The 15,154-nt window shown below is 49.5% G+C and overlaps 1 protein-coding gene across 1 annotated transcript in view; it reads right to left on the bottom strand.

The window, feature by feature from the left end:
- Positions 1-673: 673 nt before the first annotated feature.
- Positions 674-15,154, bottom strand: part of ELL (elongation factor for RNA polymerase II) — a 49,337-nt gene continuing 34,856 nt past the window's right edge. Inside the window, exons 6-12 of the mRNA XM_054650050.2 lie at positions 14,494-14,618; positions 11,470-11,566; positions 8,332-8,830; positions 5,840-5,906; positions 3,152-3,323; positions 2,262-2,306; positions 674-1,290 (exon numbers count right to left, since the gene is read on the bottom strand). Coding sequence (XP_054506025.1) covers positions 1,186-1,290; positions 2,262-2,306; positions 3,152-3,323; positions 5,840-5,906; positions 8,332-8,830; positions 11,470-11,566; positions 14,494-14,618 — 1,110 coding nt within the window. The 3' untranslated portion in view covers positions 674-1,185. The remainder of the gene's footprint in view (positions 1,291-2,261; positions 2,307-3,151; positions 3,324-5,839; positions 5,907-8,331; positions 8,831-11,469; positions 11,567-14,493; positions 14,619-15,154) is intronic.

Here is a 15,154-nt window from a genome sequence, read left to right as displayed (position 1 = left end):
AAGAATTAAATAAAAAAATCAGGAAGCAGGGCTGCAGGGAGAAGCTGGCTGAGCTCAAGCACACCAGTGGAAGGGATCCGCGTGGGAAACCAGCACCTTGCTGCTCTCACAAGGATTTGCTGCTGCTGCCTTGCAGAGACACACACACAGACACAAAAAATAAAAATAAAAAATATCCCAGGAGAAAGCAGAGCACCCCCCACCCCCTCCTGCCACGGATCAAGGAATAAAGTCACTCCTCTGGGTGACTCCTGGGTCACTTGGAGTAATACTGCAAGGAAAGGGTCCCAAGCACTTGGCCTAAAAGGAAAAGGGAGGCACAGTTTTAGAAAAAAGATGCTTTTTTCTTTGATACAAAAATAGACCACAGTCTCATTAGCGATTAATAAAATTGGCTGCCTTGGTAGAAAATTAGAAAAGTCAGAGCCAGACTGGTCTCCATCTCGCCAGCACTGGTGGCTGGAGGTGAACTGGGCAGACTGGGCAGGAGGTTTGCATCCCAACGCGCAAAGCCGAGGAAAAAAAGGGGGTTTGGGGGTTTGGTTTCTTTTCTTTTTTTGGGATCCACCTCTGCCCTGGCCAAGGTGCTGAGCCCCAGGGGACCCCCTGTGCTGCCACCAGCCCTCCCCACCCCGAGGATGCCAAAGACAAAGCAGGGCCAGACAAGCAGAGCTCAGGGAACGTGGTGTATTTCCGCGGAGCCGGGAGCACACAGCTCTCATTCCAAACAGTCCTAGCAGCAATTCCAGTTCCTCACCATTTGCAGGACAATTTGTAACCCACGTGGAGCTGGGCAATTACAACTTCATGCCAAACTTTTAATCCATGAAAACTACAGATTCTTAACCTTTGGGAGCTTCGGTCACTTTAGGCAAGTTTTCCCTTAGGTGTCAAACGCTGGCTTCAAATAAGCAGAATTTTTTTTCTTTTTTTTTTTTTTTTTTGTCTGTTTGCTTTTTGTTATCCATTTGTTACATTCCAACATTCAGAGAGGCTTAAAAACTCGGGAGGAGCGTGCTGGACGTGGACATGACAGATCTGGCATCTTAAAGTCATCCCCAAGTTCTTCAACCACGAGGAATTAATGCTCGTCTCTGAAAGGGATTTTGGGTGTACAAAAGGGAACGTAACGTCCAGGGTGACTGGATTTTGGTTTGCCCTACCCAGTCCAGGGGTGAGTGGCAGCTAAAACTGCTGCTGGTCATACTCTGCTATCAGTTTTTTGATGTGGGCCAGTTTGTTGTGGAGGTATTCGCAGCGGTTCTTCTCTTGGCTGTAGTTGGGGTTTGTCTGCAAGACAAAACAAAACAAAACAAAAAAAATGGAAGTGCAGAGGTGGGAAAGGTTCTGGACAAATCAAAGCTGAGCCTTGACAGCACAGAGCAGATCATGGGCTGGTTTGGGTTGGAGGGAAGGCAAAGATCGTCTCATCCCAAGCCCCATCCAACACTCACAGGGATCCAGGGGCAGCCACAGCTTCTCTGGGAATTCCACCCCATTCCCTCCCAGGGAAGGATTTCCTCCTGATATCCCACCTGAACCTCCCCTCTTTCAGCTTAAAACCACGGAAAGAAGCTTTTTTAGATCCCTCTTTAAAATAATCCTGTTCTGACCAAACCCAGCCAAGAATAAATTCCCTTTTCAGCATTATCCAGCTCCAGGAGCCTCCTCACGGGGAAGGAGCACACCTGAGTTAGGCCCAGCCTAACTGGGCTTCCAACAATCCCCACCTGCCCTCTGCCCCCACCTCAGAGGCTCTGGGACAAAGATGAATTTCCAACATGCAGGGAATATCTCCAAAGAGCTCCTAAATCCCTCAGGACAACAGGGCTCGGGACCATATTCACTTATTTAAAAGGAAAAAACCCCAAATCCCCACTGGTGTGCGGACGCTTTGCATAAAAATACTGAAATTTTACGTGCCCCAAACTCCAAAAAATCCAGGGCCAGAGCTCCAGAGGCTGATCCCAGCTGGGATCCTGTGCATGTGAAACACAAACTGTTCCTTCCCTGGAGAGATAAAGGCCCTGAGTGCACACACCCATTGTGCCAGGGCCACGGCTCAGCGATCCCAGGATCCAGGGGCACTCCCAGCTCCCCCCAAACCCTTTCTGAGCTGCTTTTAGGGATGGGCTGGAGCTGAACAAAGATCTGCTGGAATTGCCTCAGAGCCTGGGTTTGCTCTTGGCAAGGGCCCATCTCTTTCAGTCACACCAGGGGCACCACCCAAAAGCCGCCTGTGGCCAAGGACATTCCCTTACCTTTTTAATTTTCCGATATTCCTGTAAAATTTGATCGTGGATGGTCTAAAAAAAAAAAATAAAGAGAGAGAAAAAAATAGGGCATTATTTTCAGTTCTGCAGTAGGTATTTACTGATGGCTCGATGTACACAATTCCTCCAAATTCCAACCAAAATCTGCCCCCTCCATGGCTTCCCTGGGCAGATCCAAACCAGCTCTGATTCCATGGATATCCTGGAGCTGACACAGAAGGGTGAAGCCTCATTTCTCACCTGTGACAAGCACCTGGATTCCAGGATAATTCACATTTCCAAAGCCACAACTGATCTTTTTTCTCCCCCCAGCAAGATCTAAAAACAATCCAGTGAGGAATTTTGCAAGGAGAAGGGCAGGAGGTTTGAGGGAGGAAGCTGTGCTTAGCACAATAGGTGCTCTGTAAAAATCTGTTTATTATCCTCGACGAGACTCACTTCTTCAAGCTAATGAATAGCTAAAACTCTTTAAAAATCGCTCTGACAAGCCCAATAATGCTGCATTATTAAGATCAAAGATTGCAGAGGAACAGATGACCCCGTGCTAACTCCCCTTCCAGCCCTGATACGCTCCCATATGTGCAAATATGAGTTTTTCTGGCTGGGATACACTAATAGCTTCCAGCAGCTTTTGGCTAAGGACACCAATTGTCTCACTGAGGCCTTTCCTTGTCAACAAGTCCCATGATGTGGCTCCAGCCTGCAAAAGGAGCAGCACAGAGCTGGGTTAGGAGCATTCCCCATGGCTGTCAGCTGTGCGCACGTTCCCCAGCAGCTCCGGGGCTGGAATTCAGACACCGGCCCGGCCCAAGGAGAGCAGGACCAAAGCCCTGCAGCCCTGCCACGTGCACAGGGAGCTCCCCCAGCTCTCCTCCTACCTTGTACTCCTCAGAGCCCTGCAGAAGCTGCTTCAGCTTGGCGTCCAGCTGGGTGAACCGTCGGGTTATCCGCTCTATCCGGGCGTGCAAGTCCCGGTACTCGTTGTACTCCGCGTTGAAGTCGTTTTTGTAGCTCTGACGCTGCTCCGAGGAGGAAATGGCTGCGTATTTTCTGCAGGGGAAAAGGCTCTGGTCAATGGGCTTGGAGGGGGGCATTGGTCTGGGGGAGATTGGTTTTAGGGATTCTCTCTGGGGGGAGATTGGTTTTAGGGATTCTCTCTGGGTTGTGGCGGTGCCGAGCACAGGGGGATGAGCCTGGAAACAAAATCGTGGATAACTGAGGATCACAGGAGCACCTAAATGGGGTTCTGGGAAGGAATGGGTTTTGAGGTCAGTGGGTTTTGAGGTCAGTGGGTTTTGAGGAGGGGATTGGTTTAGGGGTATTGGTTTTAGGAGGGGATTGGTTTTAGGGATTCTCTCTGGGTTGTGGCAGTGCTGAGCACAGGGGGATGAGCCTGGAAACAGAATTGTGGATAACTGAGGATCACAGGAGCATCTAAATGGGGTTTTGGGAAGGAATTCTTCACTGTGAAGGGTCTGGGATGGGATTCCCAGAGAAGCTGTGGTTGTCTCATCCCTGGAAGCGTCTGGAGCACCCTGGCATGGTGGAAGGTGTCTCTGCCCATGGCAGGGTGGGACTGGATGGGCTTCAGCTCATTCCAGACCAAACCATTCTGGGGTTAAAGCTGGAAACCCCTCCAAGATCAAATCCCAGCACTGCCACCACTAAACCACATCCCCAAATCCCTCCAGGGATGGTGATTCCCTGTCCCAGTGAAGAAATTCTCCCTCATGTCCCATCCCAACCTCCCCTGGTGCAGCCTGAGGCCGTTTCCTCTCCTGACTTGCATTAAAGTAGCAAATTATGGAGGCAACCACCAGGGATTGTTGCCTTGACCTCCTGTAAAACAAACAATGTTTGCTCCCAAAACTCCCTATCTCTGCCAGATAGGGTGGAATGGGCAGGTAGAGCCAAGCCTGGAGCAGCTGGGGGTGGAGGAGGACACTCAGATAGTGCTGTACAGCTCCTCTGACTCCTGCTGGCCCGCAGAACATGGAGTTCTGCATCTGTGCCAGGCATTGGAACAGCAGGAATATGATGCTTCCAGTGCTGAGAGTCTTTAAAGGAACACAAAAAGCATTGAGCCATCGTTGCAAAACGCTGGCAGGGCGATTATGTGGCAAGAGCATGACAAGAAACCACGGTGAGGAGCTTTAGTCCGTACTTTTTTTCCACCAGCAACTCTATTTCCAGCACCTTCTAGAGACACTTGACGTGTCCCGAGCTCAGGTTGAACTGATGTGCCTTTGGGGGCCTTTTGGAAGGTATTTTGCTCAACAAAAAGCCATTAAAGCTGATTTTCACAGTCCTCTCTGAAGGTAAAACTCATCTTTTGGTAGGTGATGGCTCTAATTTGCCTCCCTGCAGCAGGGCCAGTGTGGTGCCTGAACATGGAAAAGCTGATTTAGGCCTCAGATTAAGGGGAAACTTTCAGTGCTTTAACTTTTTACGTGCTCTAAGCTTCTAGAACAGAGTCCTTGCCAGGGGTGGGATAAAGAACCACCCACACAGGATAAAGAGCATCAAACAGCACTGACAGGTCTTAGAATCTGAGGAGCTGGGCACAAACCAGTCAGATCATCCTGGGTGAGACCACAGAGCTCCCAGAGCTCAGAAACCTCTCCCAGTTTCTCTGGGGAGAGCCCAAGGAGCTGCAAGATCCCATTTTGGGAGGGATCAGCACGTGGGTGAGAGAAAAAACCCAGAATTTTTCCCCCCAGCCACACGAATTCTTTGGAATAACCCTAAAAACGTCACCTTGAAGGGGTTGTTTGTATGGCTGATCCAGCACAACCACAGCAGAAGCCTTTATCTGCCCTAGAGCTTCCTCCTCCTCCTCCTCCTCCATCCCTTCCCTCCCAGCAATCCCAGCACAGCCAAACCAGCTCTGATGGCAACAACCCCCAAGGCTGGGACATGCACAGAGAATTTCCCCCCAAGGCTGGGACATGCACAGAGAATTTTCCCCCCCAGCCATAAGTTCTGCCCTCACCCCAAAGCTTTGTTTAGAACAGGTTTGGGTTGATGCAGATTCTGGGCTCCCTTCACAGGGAATTTTGGGCTTTGCTTGTTGAATTAACCTCGGGGGGATCTGATTAAAGAGTCAAGAAACAGCTCAGATCCTAACCCAGGGGTTAGAGCCTCCTAGGAAGGAATATTTCACTGCTTTATGGAGATGATCTTGGCTCTGAGGAGGGCAAGAATTAACAAAGCAGCCCCAATCCTTCCTTGCCCTGCCTTCCCCAGCAGATTATCCCAAGTTTCCAGCTGGAACGTGGAGATGTTTAATCCTTACAAACCCCTCTAAGGTATGAAATGTTTCTTGAAGTGCTTGAACAATTTATAGGAGATAACCCTGAACTCCTCAAGGAGGTAAAAACCAGCTTTGATATCAAGTTTAGCCTCAACTATTAATCTGCAGAGCTGGGTTTACTCTTTCCCTTACACCCACCTAACAAAGTTCTATCAAATAACACAAAAAGTCCAACAAAAATCCCCAGCACGTTGTGATTTCTTAGCTTGGAACATGACCCCAGAGTGATGAAGCAACTGATAAACATACTTACAATAAATAATCTGGCATGTCTGAAGTTGATGTTGGTACACTAGAATTATTGCATGTTCCATTTAAACCTGAAAAAATAAAGATTTGTTTATAGATGTTCTGAAACTTCAAAGCTCTTTGCAATTCAGCTCCTAACTCGTAAAACTTGCCTGAAACACACAGTTTATGGAATTCTAAAGGATTTCTGTTTTGCTTGGAACTGACAGAGGCAGAGGAGCCACAACAAGGTGGCTGAAAGTTCAAGGCTCCTCCAGTATTTGTCTGTCAGCAAAACAACACCAACATCAGCCTGTGCACCGAGCAGCAAAAAAATCTGAATTTAACCGGTGGATAAACAGTGCCTGGAGTGGGATAACACTGAGAGCAGCACTGGGAAGGAGGAAAACACAGCCCTGAGCCCACAGAGCTGAGCTGGGCAAGGTGAAACTTCTGCTCTGCTGCTTCCACACTCGAGAGACTCCTCTGGGCCTCTCCAGGGTGAGATTCCTGAATTAATATCCCAGAGCAGGGCACCACAGAGAGGATTTTAGGGAATGCAGCTCCCAACACAAACCCAGGCATTAAAGAATGCTCAGAAACTGAAGGGAGAACAGAATAAACCTAAAGCAGACTCACCCTGCACATCCACCAAGCAGCGCAGGATAAATGGGAGGGGGAAAGCAGCTGGATCCACCCTTGGAAAGGGACATTTTCCACAAATTGTGTGTTACATTCCAAAGCCTCAGCACACCCAGCTGCACAACCTGAGTCAGCAGTACCCTGAATTTCCTCTGGATTTCCAGGGAAAAGCTTTCCTGAGCAGGATGGGAGGATGGCACAGAGCCAGGGTTCCTGAATCCATCCCAATCCCAAACTCCTGCTGCAGCTCCTCCTGCTTTCCCCCCTTTCCTGACCACAGCCTGGAAGATGCAGAGCAGGCACACAGGAGGTTTGTTCTGCCTGTGAGTGCCACCTACTGACTGAAAGGACCCCAAAGGCCCCTCCAGAGCCTCTGGAACAAAATTCCTGGGAGAAACTCTGAGGTGTCCCTGCCCACGGCAGGTGGTGGAAGCAGAAGAGCTTTAAGGTCCTTCCAAGCCAAACCTTTTGTGATTCTCTGCCTCCCTAGAGCTCCAGGGGGAATGTGGGGAGGGAGCAGGACGAGGCTGGTGCTACCCACAGAAGGAAAACATCCCAGCCCTGGCTGTCCAGGATCCAAGCAGCACTGACCACATCCTGTTTGTGACTGCTCCCAGCCCAGCTCGCGTTCGTTACCTCAGAACAGCAGCAGGAACAAACCCCAGCTCCCAGTAATTAACAAAAATCCGGGAATTAAACAGCAAAGAGAAGCAGAAAAGGTGGTGGAGGAGGCTCAGCAGCTTCCCAGGAATTTGGGTATTTATAAGACAAAAAGAGAGAACGTGTGAGTGTCTCTCCAGAGGCTCATGGGGAAGAGAAACAACGTGGAAGAAACACAAAATTCACAGAAAAAAACCCCCCTGTGATTGACACAAAAGTAGAAGAACTCTCAGTTCTGCAGTGCCACACACCCATCAGCCCCATGGACTGTCCTTAGCTGAGCCACCAAAATGAATTTTGTCACTGCTGTAAAGCCCGTGGGGAAGGGAAGGGACCAGCTCAATCCCAACACCCTGAGAAGCTCCCCCTTTCCAGGAATCCAGTAAAGGAGTTTCCATTTCAAAAAATTGTCCTTTGGGAGCCAAAACTGGAGGATTTACATGCACCAAGGAGGAAGGGGAATGTAGAAAATAGTAACAGGGTGAAGGAAAATGCACAAAGGAATTTAACAGATATCCCCAGAGGCTGCAGGGAAAGTCCCAGTGCTCTGGGGAGCTGCAACAAACAGCAGAAAACATGGAAACAGCAGGAAGAGGAATGGATGGGATCAGCCAAGAAATATTCTCTGCTCTGAGAATGCACGGAGCTGACTTTGGAACAGTGGCTCGATGGAAAATGCCTTCACCCCACCTCAGTGGAGATTCACTGCTGTGTCAGCCCTTGGACAAATAAATCCCCAGCCCCAGTGGGATGTGAGGAAGCTCCTCCAGCCTGGAAGAGCTGGTTCTCCACTGCTCTAGCAGCATTTATCACCAGGTTTATCTATCGTTTCTTTTGTAGCCAATTTTTTAAAAGCTTTTGTGAGTAACTTTTCATTAAAAACCCAAACAACAGTCATCACAGGAGCCAACACAAGCGCTGCACTGCTCTTCCCACTGCTCCCAGCCTTTCATCCCCACAGATTACCCCAGCTTTTAATTTAACCAGGAGAAACATGACACACTCTGAGGCAGCTCCAAACAGCACGGAAGGTTAAACAGGAAAAACCTGATAGCCTGTGTGTGGAGAGGAAGCACCTCTGGTGATTTGGAGGGAGGACAGCGCTGGCATTTGGGTCCCCAGAGCAGCTGGGGTGGCCCAGGATGTGCCCATTCCTGCAGGGAATCCTGGCACCACACCCAGCCCACGCCAAAGCACCTCCGGGCCCCCACTCACCTGGGACCTGCTCCTGGGCAACACTAACTAAATCAGCATTTTTTATTACTTCACAGTTCTGCTTCTCCTCTTTGCACTTCTCCTCGCTCTTCTTCTCCTTCCTGTCCTTCTCCTTGTCTTTGTGCTTTTTGGATTTTTTCTTGGATTTGACGTAGGAGCCGCAGTTGTGTTTGCTGCTCTGGGCACAGTCTGTGGGCAGGGGGTGACTCAGTCTCTCGGGAGGCTCCGTGCTGCTCTCACAGTCTCTGCCGTTGTGAGTCAGGTCGTTGCTGACATCCGAGAGGGGATCGTGGGGCCTGGGCAGCTCCAGGGCCGGGAGGGAGGAGCTGGAGCTCACGGGCTCCGGGGGCAGGGCAGGGGCAGGGGGGGCCAGGCTGTCCTTCCCGTTGGAGGAATTCAGCTTCCCGTTGAGAGTGGGTTGAGTTCTGTGAGCCAAATGGGAGATCCTGGGCTTTTTGTTGGCCAGGGGGTCGATGAACTCCACAGGTAAGGGTCGTTTCTGTTAGGGAGAGCGGGGAGGGGAAAAAAAGAGAATTAAATGGCGTTGAAGGCGCAGCAGTGGAGCTGGGTGTTGCCACTAGGTGGTGGTGCAATACAGGGGAGAAGGGAACATCCCCGGGAAAAGCAGCTGATCCATCCCGAGCTGCTTCCCAGAGCCCACGGTTTGGTGGGACAGCTCAGAGGATCCCAGCAGCAGTTCCTGGCCTCCCCTATTATCCACACACGGCCCCAGCCCGCTCTCACTGCAGCTCCTTTCACACCCAGCCCTTTGGAACCCAAACCCTCCCCCTGTCCCAGCCAATTGGAGAGTGGGAATATCCCTGGAAGTGTCCAGGGCCAGGCTGGACAGGGCTTGGGGCACCCTGGGACAGTGGAAGGTGTCCCTGCCCACGGCAGGGGTGGCACTGGAGGATCCTTAAGCTCCCTTCCAACCCAAACAATCCCGGGATAAACACATCTGTCCTGAGCACCCCAAAGTTCCAAAGGGAAGGGAAAACGTGCTCAGCCCTCTGGAGCAGGGAGGGATCAGCAGTTCTGCATTTCATTCCCAGCTCTGTGGCCAAAAGCTTCAGCCCTTCCTCTCGTCAAGAGCGAGGCAGTGCCCGGAAGAGGGGAGGAAGTGCTGAGCGCTGGGTTCTCAGAACCTCAGGCAGAAGGGGACATCTAGAAAGCCACGTCACAGGGGCCAACGTGACCTGAGAACCCTTTTCTGAGCAAGGCTAGAGAAGGAAGTGGCTCCCAGCTGCCTCCAGCCTGGCAAAGCTGCTCCATGGAAGCAGCCATCCATCAGGCTGAGCCCAGCCAAAGGCACCTCAGCCAGCCCTCACTGTGTGCCCACCTGGCAGCTGGGGCTGCACCAGCTCTGAGCCAAAGATTATTCTGTGCCCAGAGGAAAACAAGCGATAGCTCTGGGTATTTCTTCTGGATAATCCATTATTTTCTTTCTGTCTCAGGCAGGATGGCGACGCGTTTGCGAATGGAAATGTTGTTCCACGGCTGAGATGCAGCTGCAGGGTGGCTGGAGCAGCCCCTAATTCCCTCTTTTTCACCTGGGTTTTTCTCTCTCTTTGCGAACTCAGGGGTCTTGAGGACACTGCTCAGTGCCAGGGATTCTTTCCAGCTGTCAGGGTAATTAAGGAGGAGCTGCTGGTTCTGCCACTGAGCTCAAGGGGCAAGGACAGCACGTCCGACCGGCTTGGCAACACCACCTCCCCCAGGAGGGGACATCTCCATCTGCAGGGCTCCCAACAGGTGACACAGCTCACAAATCTGCCAGATTTTACAGCCTCTTCTCTAAAAACAGCCAATGGCAGCTTCTCCAAACTCATCTCTCTGGTTAGGAGGGTTCTATACATCCCTTTTCTAGAATTACCAGACCAATCTTCTTCACCTTCATTCCACAGCTGAACCTTCCCAAAATATTCTGCATTCCAGCCTACCAAATCCCAATCCTCTGCTGGCACTGCACCCATTACAAACCATTTCTCTAAATAGAAACTACAGCCAGAGACTATTAAAAAAGTGACAGCTCACAGTGCTGTGGTTTGCTGTCTGACACGACAGAACCATGCTGGAAACATTTCTATTCCACACTGGATTGTCCCTGTTTCACCAGCCTTTCCCAAATCCAACACAACCAACCACCCAGGGTTTCAGCTGGGTCATTCTGAGATCAAAACCTCACCCTAAACACCTCTGGATCTTTAAAATGTGGACAGCCAGAGAAACAGGATGATTTTTCAACCTTGGAATACGACCCAAGACCGGGATCTTTGTGAGCTAACTTGAAGGTGATCATTCTTCATTCACCAGGAACATGCCCACAGCAGAGCAGGAGAGGATTTGGAATCAGCTACCTGGCAAACAAGTTACACAGTCCTTGTTCTCAACCAGAGAATTGCCTCTCTCTCAGCGCCAGAGCGCACATAATTTCTTTACCTGTTAATATTCCCTGCCACTAATCCTCGCTGCGTCTGTCCAGACAAGCAGGCATTACACATTCCATTGGCAGGAGAAGAATAAATGCTCAACTTGTCTGGGCTGACCCACACTGGGAGCAGGGAAGGCAGAACATTTCACAATGCCTGTGCTGGGAGATCCTGGGAGCAGCGGGGACGAGCCACACGTCAAAGGTGGCTCCTGTGTGGTTTATGGTCATGGAAAAAGCAGGCAAAGTGTTCTTTTCACAGCTCCCTGCTCTGGCATCTCTGAGGCAGGAGCAGCCCAACCTGCCCCTGATCTGTCACAGCAATTAGGCTGCAAAAGGTCAAGGGTTTTAATAACTCAGCCATGTTTGGGAGCTGCTTATTACAGCTTCGTTCCACTCAATTATTAGTAATGAGGAAAACACAAGCTCCTTCTCCCAGGAACTGCAGCAGGGATGGAGGCACTGCTAAAGGAATTTAGCCCTTAAAACCAAACCTGAGCCTCCACTGTCAGAGATCCTCCCCACAGGCCCTGGCTGAGCCACGTCCAGAGGAGAAACAGATGCTGAGCAAAGCCAGAGTGAGACTCCAAGTTAATAAAAGAGAAATAAAACCCCAAGGACCTCCTGGCCCAGCAGCAGGTGATTCCAGGGTGCAGACAGGCACAGCTCAGCCCGGAGCCAGCAGCCAGGGGCAGGGGGGGATCACCCACCTGGGGGGGAGAGCTGGAGCTGAGGGTGTCCTTTGGAGGGCTCAGGGAAGGAGCTTCTGCCTGGAAAGCGCCGCTGTTCTGGGGCTGGCACAGCTTCCTGCAAAACACAACCAGGGCTGCTCACGGCCCTGCCAGGCACAGCTGGCACTGCTGCACACCTGGGGCTCTGCTGGGACAAAGGGGCTTCTTCAGGCCCTGCTCCCTGACAAACTCCGGCAAGGAGAAATTACTACAGGAAAATATCCATGACAAACTGGAATTCCTCTTCCCCTTCTTGCCTTCCCATGATTTTTGTGGCTCTTTGGCAATGGAAGGGACACCTTGGACCTCTTGGACACGTGAAAGGATTCCCTGTTGAATTTGGAACTCCTTTTTTTGACAATTTTACCTTTTTTTCTCTTGAACCGGTGACGTAAGAATTAAAACAAATTAATTCCAGCCTCAGAAACATAATTCACATGGAGACCAGTGAAAGTGGCACTGACTTTGAAGGTGTAAAGGATATCAGATATTATTCCTGCTGATTGAAATACAGCTCAGGGAGACATTAATTAAACAAATTTCTGCTGAGTGTTTGCTTTCGGAGACAACCCAGAAAGCAAAGCTCACTGAAGAGGGGCTGAAACTCAACCTCAGATGTTGAGGAATAAACTCTCCCACTCATTAGCATCATTAAAACAACATTTTATGGCAACAGGAGCCCTTTCAGCAGCGAGCTCCTCTGGGTCCAGGAAAAGCAGCATTATAACAGGAACTGCTGAGGTATTATTGGTCCACCAGGATTTACATTTTGGGCTTCCCAATAATACTTTTAAGTTGCATCATGCAAAACAAGAGTTACTCTGGGCTGTATTTGTGGTATTGGACAAACAAAAAACAAAAAACCTTTTGTAGCAACAAGAAGTACAATTAGAATCCCTCGAATTCCCCTCCAGGCTGGGGCTCTGCTCCTCTGCAGATCTCAGAGTATTTTCCCAGCCCACCAGCTTTGACCAACAATTCTGACACCAGACTGCCCCTCAATTAATCATTCCAAAAAAAAAAACCCAAAAAAACCCAAAAACCCACTCTTGCATCAAGTTGCAGCTGACAAACTGAAAAATAAAATAGAATTCGGGGTTAAAGGTTTTAATAAAGCAGCTCTGCAGTCAGTTTGTCAGGAGCTGTGGAGCCTGAATAACCCCACTTCTAAATTCTCCCAAGAAACTGGAATCAGCATTAAAGCTCACTCATATCCTTCAAACATTGGGAAGATTTATCTCAGAGGTAACACCCAGCACTTGACGAGATCTGGCTTTTAACCTGAGCTTGAACCTTGGGCTGTGCTGTAGCAATATTCAGACATCTGCAGTGTCACCACTGGCCTGGCTTTAATTTCATGTAAAACAACCTCAGCAGCCACAGATCAGCTCAAGGAAAGGACCTGGGGACTGTGAACACGGGGACACTGACACTGCCCAAATAACCCAGTCCAAGTGGCTTTTGGGGGCTGGTTGAGCAAGCCTGTCACATCTTCTCATTGTTAATTATGGATTTAAGGGGTCATGAAAGCACTGGGCTCAGCAGAGGAAAGATTCCAGGCAGTCCTGGAATGGTTTGGGGTGCAAGGAGCTGGAAGCTCACCCAGACCCAGGCTGGGACACCTCCCACAGCCCGGGGTCCCCAGAGGGATGGAAAACATCAAAAAAGGAGGAGAAAAGGAGCTGGTTTAACCCAAGCTTAGTTAGAGCCAGCCTGGGTGTCGGCAGATGCGTTAATTACTGCAGATGTGTTAATTACTGCAGCTCCTGAGCACGGAGTGGCCGCTGGGAGGGCCTGAACCCGGGGTGGGTGATGCAAACCCTGCTGCCTCCTGTGCCCTTTTTCTGTTCTGCTCCTGCCTTCAACCCAACGTGGTTTATTCCCATTTTGGAGCCTCATTACCTGCACTGCCTGAGCAGGGCTTTGTTTGTACAGTTGAATACATCCTTTCCAAGGTCTATTTTTAGACCCCAGCCCAAGTGAATGCCACAATTCTAGACAAAGCAGTAAACATGGCTTTTCTACAGGGAAAAATTCACTTTGGGTAATTTTTTTTTTTTGAAAGCCATAAAGATTGCATGGCAGTTGTATTTTTCCTTTTAATTATTATTTCACATCAAGGCCATTTAAATGAGTTTTGATTTTCCTTGAGCACACTAAAGCACTTGGAGTGCAAGTTTTCTGTTGGTTTAAAAAGTCTCATCTCCAAGTCAATTGTGCTTTTAAATCATGGGAAGTGCTCAAACAGAGCTTGCTGTGCTTCAGCTTAACCAAAAGTGCAATAAAATAAAGCACAAGTAAAAGCTCTGCCTGCATGACAAAATCTGAACCGAGGCACTGAAAAATATCAACACTGAGAGCAGAATTCTGTGTAAAACTGGGAGATTTCTTTCCCTGCCAGGCAGAAGCTTTCAAGCTTGGAGGCTTCACCTAAGGAAAATATCTCTAGAGGGAAAAAAATGTCAGCAATAAGGATGAACTGAGTCAGTTCAGGGCTGTTCCAGGAGGGAACATGGGAACAGAGATCACACTCCAAGCAGGACAAGCAGGAGCATTTTAAAGGGATTTGTCCCTACAGAACAACCTCTTGCTCTTCCACACATCCGCGATTTCAGCCCAATCTCAGATTTAGGATGAAACACTTGAGCCTGCACAGGAAGATGTGGGAAAAAGGAAGGAGAGTTTCAAAGCAGAGCTGAGCTGGAGACATTTGATCCCCTCATCTCCCAGGCCTTTAGACCAGCAGCATCAACTGCACCAGCTCTGCTCCCTGGCAGGTTCCCCCCAGCTTTGCCTCTAAGGATTTAAAGACAGCCCAGGAGGATGTGGAGAGTGGATCCACTTGGATATTCAACTTCAGTCCACTCCTACAGCCCCTGGGTGATGGACAGTTTGAAATGATGCCAAAGGAAGTCACACACTCAGCTGACAGCCCCTGGTCACCCTGACTTACAGAACCTTCCCTGGATGACATCACAGAGAAGAAAATGGATCATTAATTACCTAACGAGGATCCTCTTCAACAATTGCTGATCTCCTTCTGAGTAGCCAGGCCAGTCCTTCTGCACTTCTTTGTATACACAATCTTTCAGTGTGAAAGTGCTGTCCTTGGCACTCAGATTTGCCACCTGGAACAGAATGAATTTGGAAAAGCATCACTAGGGTTTCATTTTCTCACTTCCTCGACCAAACAAGAGCTAAGATGAAGGCAAAATCTGAGCAGACTTAGCAGCTGTTAGTAATGTCAGAGAACAAGGAGAGACTTTAATATTTCATTTCCTTATTATTAAGATTACTTATTCAAAGTGTGCCTTTCCTTTCGCCTTGTCACTGCAATAATTCATAATGAGTTTCTAAAGCACATCCAGTTGAGTGGGAAATAAGTCATATCTCAAAGAGATTGTTCAGCTTGGGGAGCCTGGACCAGCACAACACCACTTGATGGAAACACCTGGAAATAAAGCCTTAATGGGAACAGGCAGTTCACTTATCACACCTGTCCCACAGCCAAAATGGGGCAGTTTATGGCCAAAGAGGAACTCTGGGGGCCATAACTTGGTCAACAATTGCCAGGAGATAATTTCTCACTGAGGAGCCAACAGAGCAGGCCACAGAGAGCTGCTTTCTCAGGGAGCTGTGAGAGAATGCCCTGGCACCACCTGGA

Source organism: Agelaius phoeniceus, chromosome 29 (assembly GCF_051311805.1).
Source record: "Agelaius phoeniceus isolate bAgePho1 chromosome 29, bAgePho1.hap1, whole genome shotgun sequence".
Lineage (NCBI taxonomy): Eukaryota > Metazoa > Chordata > Aves > Passeriformes > Icteridae > Agelaius > Agelaius phoeniceus.
Note: the sequence above shows the minus strand (reverse complement) of the source record. Positions and strands in the feature narration are given on the sequence as shown.